This window comes from Vigna unguiculata, chromosome 7 (genome assembly GCF_037176805.1).
Source record: "Vigna unguiculata cultivar grain cowpea cultivar isolate G323 ecotype 2 chromosome 7, ASM3717680v1, whole genome shotgun sequence".
Taxonomy (NCBI): Eukaryota; Viridiplantae; Streptophyta; class Magnoliopsida; order Fabales; family Fabaceae; genus Vigna; species Vigna unguiculata.
Genome location: NC_140798.1, coordinates 6,496,943 through 6,504,877, shown reverse-complemented (window position 1 = coordinate 6,504,877; position 7,935 = coordinate 6,496,943). Strand labels below are relative to the sequence as shown.

The following is a 7,935-nucleotide window of genomic DNA, read 5'->3' as shown; positions in this document are numbered from 1 at the left end:
AGACCTATCTCAACCTTTGGCTTGTGTAGCCCATCTAAAACTTTTGATTCGAGCCAAGAGTCTTGACCTTCAGCCTGGGCCCGCCTGTTTTGACCTTCATTTTGGATCGACCCTTCTCAACCTTCGTTTTGGCCGACTTGAGATTGTTTGTCTCGACCTTTGGCCCAAGCCGACCCGTCTCGACCTTTAGCCCAAGTCGACCCGTCTCGACCTTCAACCTGGTCTCGTTGTGAGCTAAATGTATTGTTTTTAAAAATTAGTTAAAGTCTTGTAGTGGGTCAAGCTCACCTTAGCCCTTACCCTAGCCCACTTGGGAGACAACTTTGGGGGGCTAGGGTTTTCTTTGCCCCCTTAAAGGGAGCTTATTCAAGAGTGGGTTAGGGTTAGCCAATGGCTCATGGGTTAAGTTGACAACTCTATAGATAAGTGTCTTGTTTCTTCTTTGTATCTTATAAATGCATTAGTAAAAAACTGTAACGGAGTAGAAAACATATATTGCTTTTTTTTTCATCTCATTTATCTAAATTGGTATCAAGAGCCCTGGTCATCTTCATCTACTCTTTGACAACCAACATCGCTGTTGTTTTTCGTCGTTGCTAACATCACCATTGTTCTCGTGTTCAACGTTGACGCCACATTCGTTATTGTCGTTATCATTACATCTATCACATTTGATTCATCATCCTCCTCATCCTCCTCCTTCTCTTTCTCATCTATTTCTTTTCCATTATCATTGTCGTTCTTGTCACCACCACCGCCTCCTCTTTCTTCTCTTATTTTTTTTGTCTATTTTCATTTAATTTATAAAAAATAGTTCACCAGATTTAACAAAAAAATTGGGGTTATTTTTTATATAAATTTATTGACAGAATTACCAACAAAAGAATAAACATACTTCAAATGCTTAGATTAAAACTTCAAAAAATTACAATAAATTTAAATCAAATAAGAGTATTGAATAACAACCCATAATATTGAAATAAAATTTACTCAAATCGATCACATTACTAGATTAAAATATAGTTTTTGAATTATAAATTTAGGTTAAAGTACTAAGTTATATTATAACATTTAACAAGATACATATCATTCATTAAATAATTAAATTGTCATTTAAAAACCGTAAAGGCATGCTAGCAAAAATTGATTTAGTGCCAACTAATAGTGACGGGATCTTGAAACGATTGTATCACGTGAAGTAAATCTTACTTTATTTGGGACTAATGTCGGGAAGAGTGTGCTAGAAACTACTTTACAACATTGATGTTTCATTAGTCCTACTAATAAAAAATGGCCATGTTATTTAAATGTAGCGTATATATATATATATATATATATATATATATATATATATATATATATATATATATATATATATATATATATATATATATATATATATATATATATATATATATATATATATATATATTTATTAATTCATTTATTTATTTTCTTCATAACTTTCTTTTCTCTCTAAATGGTTAATGGTTTTCTAATCGTTAAATGTTTTGATAATGGACTAACTCACGTGTTTTATTATCACTCTTCGATTTCATTATTATTTTTAATTATTTTATTGGTGTATAACCGAATTGATATTTTTAATGGAATTTTTTTTTCTATTGCTTTTATATATGAAATTCAAATTTGATGACTTATTTATAGATCCTAACTCGAGTAGTTTTTACTGTGAGTATATTCAATAGTTTCACATTATTTAGTAGTTGAGATCAAAAGTATTTAAATACTTATTCCACCTTTTACCTTTTGAAGTGTTTTTCAAGGATAAAACCATGGTGAAGCTCCAATTTCCAAAATGGATAATACCTCAGAAATACGTGGTTGACCCTAACGATGACAGTCGACGAACTTGAGATTGAAACATTGACACTCACTTGGGGCTAATAACGAGGTTCTAAGATGAACTATCAATTCCCTTTATCTCTTCATTGGGGATGAACTCTCATTCCTTTTAGACCTCGACTGTGGGGACTTATGTTCCAGTACACTCAATAGTTCCAATCGTTTAGGAGTCGAAGTCAAAGACGGTTTAAATACTTCTTCTTTCTTTTACTTGTTGATCTATGTTTTAAGGGTCAAACCGTGAAGGTTCCCTAGGCTCCAAAGCATACAATACCTTAGATGTGCGGTGATTGACCCTAACGATAACAGTCAACTAAAGATTTGGGATCAAAACAACTATCAACTTTTTTTTTGGTGTGATAACGGTGACCTAGTGCTAATAAATAGGCATTCATCCATTAATTGATTTCATTTTAAATTCTTAGACAAAGAATTGCTAGTTCCTTATTTTCCCTTTCACCACAATAATAATAATAATAATACATTTTGGACTTATTTATATATGCAAAATAGTTATCCAATTTTATTTATCATCTTCCAACTCCGTGTAATTGAATTTTATTTTAATATGCATATTGGGTTTGTTAAGATATTGAACACATTTAGACTTTAGGTTTTAATTAAAAGGATAGGTGTATATGGTTTTATGTTGGTCTTCTAGTTAAATTTGTGTGTATATATAACTGAAGGATGAGTCGAAGGTTGAATCGAGTCAGCCCGCGTCAAAGGTCGACCCGAGTCCTATCTAGATTGAAAGTTGAGCTGAGTCGAGTGGGCCCAAGCCGAAGGTTGAGTCAAGCGGGCCTGAGTCGAAGTTCGAGCCAAGCGGACTCGGGTCAAATGTTGAGCTAAGTTGACCTAGATCGAAGGTCGAGCCAAGTCAACTTTGGCCGAAGGTATAGCTGAGCGAGTTAGGCTGAAGGTAGAGTCGAGTCGACTTGGGTTGAAGGTCTAGACTAGCCAGCCTGAGTCGAAGGTCGAGACAAGTCAACTCGGGTTGAATGTCAAGATGAGATGACTATATCCAAGGCAACTTGGGCTAATGGTTGAGCTAGGTCAGCCTTGGCCAAATGTCAAGCCAAGTTGGCCCTAACCAAAGGTTGAGACAAAATGGTTTTTGAACCGAGTTGGTCCGGATTGAAGGTTAAGCCTAGTCGTCTGTGTCATAGGTCAAACCAAGTCGACTCGGGTCAAAGGTCAAGTTGAGTTGTTCCAAGTCTAAGTGTTTTATCCAAACAAGAAAATTGAAATGTAAAATATTTCAATCATCCAAACTAATTATTTAAAAAAGACAGAGAATTCAATTACAAGTAATTCAATCACTAAATATTTCATTTTTTTTTTAAATTATTGAAATCTATCATTCAACCACAAGGTAAAGTCTTTTTATAAAAATTAAAACTTAATCGAATCAAAATAATATAATATCCAAATTGAATTAAAAACATGAATATAAACTAAATTACTAATTATACCTTTCAAAAATAAATCAAACCATAACAAGACAAAATATATTTTACACTTATTAAATATAAAATAAATTTATAACATAAAAACCTTATTATAAACTTAAATTACGCTTTCACTTCTTATTATTTTATTCCTTTAACAAAACAAGATTAAGAATGCATAAATAAATAAAAAAATCATAAAAAAAAGACTTCATTGTCAGCCTCTCCTCAGAAGTCTCCTTCATCTGCATCGACTTCAGAAGAAGCCATGTGACCCATGTGGCTCATGTAATAAGTTTCCCTAGAGCAGAGTGGTCATAGAAGTACTGTAGAATATGTGAACAACATCATGGGTTCTGTTCCATGAAAATAGGTTTAATGGTATTCTTATTCATGCAACATACTTAATACAAATAAAATATGAAAAAAAATTAATAACATCATACATTCAAGTAGAATCATCTTCATGTAATAAAGTGTTGAAAATAATTCAAAATTAAATTGCATTAATAACTATTAATAAGATATATCCATAAATATACGAAACATCACTTAATTTAAAATACATTGTAATCACTAATCAATATAATAAAATAGAGTATAATGTCATGTGCTTTAAGTAATATCATTCAATCTAAATAATCATTTCTAGGGATCTCAACGGGGCGGGTAGGGTACGGATAGTAGTTTTTCCGTACCTTATCCGCTAGATAAATATCTATCCCGTATCTGTATTCATATCTGTCGCGTATCCGTTATGCGGATATCCGCCTATTTTTTTTATATCTGTGGGTATCCACGGGTACCCGCGGGTGTTTGCAAAATTATTTAAAAAATAAATATTTAATCATAAATTCAAATAAAATAAAATAAAATAAATCATTGTCATAAATTTTAAATAAATTTCAGATAAATTCAAGTTTATACAAATCCAAATAATTGTAAAAGTAAATATAAAATGACGTTCAACACAATAGAAATTCTTTAATTAGTGCTTTGATCAACAAATCTACTTTCTCCGATTGATTCTAAAAAATAAACAAAATAAACAAATAATAAATCTCAATTGTCACGTGAAAGGTTTTCTGAACAAGTGGCTTACATTTCAAACTCATATCAGTGTTGGTAAACCTTCATTAACTACCTCAAAACCTTTTAATTTGCATTGTTTGGCATTAAACATTTTTGCTCATAGAAATGAAGACACAATACTTTTGGAAATGAAAGCGACTTTATAGTTTTATGTTAACTCCCAAACACCACTTTTCACGTTCAAACAAAAACCATTGAAGATGAAAGCCAACGGTACCACCCACCACTGTTCACGTAATCACATGGCCAATTAACAAACATCACTTTTTTATATAACCTCAAAAGGTAAAGAAAAAATCACTATGGTTGGAAATTTTTTAAATTATGTTTTAAAAACAAAAATATCAGGTTGCAAAAGAGACAAAAATTAGAAGAAAAAAAAAAACAAAGGCATGAAAAAGAAACCCATAAATCAAATAATTTTACTTCCGAGTCATGTGGAGAACCAACTTTTGGAACAATTAAACCTTTTAACAAAATCTCTTACTTCTTTTTATGTATATCTGAATAACCATTCTACAGACAGAGAAAAATGTACTAAAAAAATCTAAAAGAGAGACAAAAAAGAACCTAAATAATCGTCATGCATATGTGTGATGGAGGTGGAAGGCGCGATTGGCTCAATCTTCCTAAACAAATATCATGAAAGACAAGATGACACACATTCATTATTAAAGAATTATTTTAAATTTAAAATTGAATTTATGTTACAACAACTTTAGATACTCTAAAATTATATTCTTAATTTGAAAAAATATTTTACTTTTAGAACAAAAACATTCATACATAAATCAAACTATTCCAAAATTAACTTTATATGAAAATAAATTGGTCATTACGTGAGCCGTTACTGGGTGAACATAATGGTTGTTGGTAAACGTCAAAGAAAGTGGTCACTATGCGATAAGTGGAGTGGGAAGAAAAACGGGAAGTACAAAAAGAAAATACATTAATCACAAATATATATATTAAAATATAAAATTGAAAGAAAAATCATCATAGTGATTTGAATTGCATTGACAAAACACGATGCCATAAATAAAAATCACAATTTTCATCGGTGAAGATAATAAAAAATGTTTTTATGATATAAAAACAGGGAAATAAATTAGAGAAAGGCGTAAATAAAATAAAATAAAATGTTTATACAGCCATTTGTCAAGTCCAGGAACAGCAACCTAGACAGGACCAACCCCAACACAGACACGTTCGCATCTTTCTCTGGAATCTTTTCGCTTTGAGTTCAATGTACGACCATTAACAAGATTTACCATCCTACAACAAAAAATCTACAACAACCGAACAAAAATAACAAAATCCAAAACAGAACCTACCATCGTCATCGTCATCGTCTTCATCTCAATCATAATCCCCCATCAGTGGTGGGAGTAGAGGCGTTGGGTTCAACCTTTCTCAACTGAATCCCATGCCTGTGAGTCTCATCATCCTCATAGGCGTAGGCAAACCCTCCATGCCGGGTCAGATCCATACCCGCCAGTTCATCCTCCGACGAAATCCTCAAAAGCTTCAATTTTTTCAACCCCCAGAAGAGAGGCCCCATGGTGGCACTAACCCACCCAACAATCACCAAAATCTGAATCACGTGCGCCGCCAACAACTTCCCTCCGCCACCCATAAACAACCCGTACGGCCTCGACTCTCCCCCGTAAACCTGAAATACGTACTCCTTCTTCGCGAACAGCGCCGTGAAGATCACCCCCCACGCGCCACACCCTCCATGCAACTGCGCCGCCTCCAAGGGATCGTCAAACCTAACCTTCTCCGCCAGTTTGTTACACGCGATCAGAACAAGGGACGCCACAAAACCACACACGATAGCCGCCCACGGCTCCACCACAGAACAACCGGCTGTGATGGCGGCGAACCCGCCCAGCAAACCGTTGCAGACATCGGTGACGTTCCAGTGACCAGATATCAGGCGTTTCCCGAAGAGCGTGGTCAACGCCGCCGTTGACCCTGCCAGAGTTGTGGTAACCGCGGTTCTCCCAACCGCGCTCCATTGACCATACTTGTTCCCTGAGCCATAAGGGACTAAGATTTTGTTGAATGAACCAGGGTTGAAACCGTACCAACCGAACCACAGCATGAAGGTTCCAAGCACGACTAACGAGGCGCTGTGCCCACGTAAGGCCACCGCGCGTCCCGCGTGGTCGAATCGGCCGATTCGTGGACCCTCGATAAGCGCGCCCCAGAGTCCCGCCACACCGCCGACCATGTGGACAACGCCGGAGCCGGCGAAGTCGATTACACCGGTGGAGAATAAAAGATTGCCTACGTTGAACGCGGATGCCCAACCGTCAGGGGACCAGAACCAGTGAGAGACTACCGGATAGACGAAGCCGGTGAGGAAGGAAGAGTAGATTAGGTAGGCGACGAACTGCGTTCGCTCGGCGATGGAGCCGCTGGTGATGCCGGCGGCGGCGATGGCGAAGGCCCACTGGTAAAGGAAGTTGCTGTAGTCTAAATTGTCGGAGTGGAGGTCTGTGAGGCCGAAGTAGTGTTTCCCGATGAAGCCGTTGGAAGGGGAGCCGAAGGCGAAGGCAAAGCCGAAGAGGTAGTAGAAGATACCGCCGGCGGCGGCGTCGAGCACGTTGGTGAGCATGATGTTCATGGTGTTCTTGGCACGGACCGAGCCGGCACAGAGCATGGCGAAGCCAAGCTGCATGGAGAAGACGAGGTACGCGGAGAAGAGGAGGTAGGTGTTGTCGATGGCATAGCCTGCGTCGGTGAAATTCCTACCCACGGCGGCGAACTGGTCGCAGATTAGCGTGGCCGCCGCTTGGGCGTTGGTTGTGTTTGGGCCAAAAAGTTGGGCTAGCTGGTCCGCCGAACAGGTTTGCTGCGACATGGTTAAGGTTGTGGTTGAAACGCAGCGTTCCGGTTGGGGGAGTGGAATGGGAACACTTTGAAACGGAGAAGATAGTGTCTGAGTATAAATAGAGATAGTGGTTGAAGTCAAATTGTGTGCACTTTAGAATAAGAGAGAGAGTGAGAGAGGTGACTTTTCAAAGGTTCAGATTCGCGGAAATTAATTTAAAAGTTGGAAAATGGAATCACGGTTTTCTTTCTTTAAGGTTTCTTTTGCTTCTCAACTTTTTATTTTTCTTTCATCACTGCACCTACTTTGTTTTACATAAAATATCTGTTTTAGTAAGTATCGTGTGGACACAGTGTACGGGAATCTAATAATAATATATTATTATTGTTATTACTATTATCGTAAGAAGTATCTCATTTTTAATTATTAGATTAAGAAAATAAAGAGCAGACTTATAAAATCATTTCTGATTTAAATCTAATCTAAAAATTAATTATATATTAATTAATGTGGAAAACATTCCAATTTAACAAATCTTGATATTATTAATGATAAGAGTTACATATAAAAAATAATAGGGTTAATTAATGAACGAGTCTATCCCAGGAATATCAAATTAGTGTATAGCGGAGACAATTATTTTGTTATATTAATAGGAAGAATATTATTTTAACAAACTTCTTCCCA

General features: G+C 36.2%; 1 protein-coding gene across 1 annotated transcript; it reads right to left on the bottom strand.

Annotated features, from left to right (window-relative positions):
- Nucleotides 1-5,470: 5,470 nt before the first annotated feature.
- LOC114192049 (ammonium transporter 1 member 1-like) lies at nucleotides 5,471-7,471 on the bottom strand. Its single transcript, XM_028081602.2, has one exon. The coding sequence runs from the start codon at nucleotides 7,276-7,278 to the stop codon at nucleotides 5,773-5,775; it is 1,506 nt and encodes a 501-aa protein (XP_027937403.2). The 5' UTR covers nucleotides 7,279-7,471; the 3' UTR covers nucleotides 5,471-5,772.
- Nucleotides 7,472-7,935: the final 464 nt, after the last annotated feature.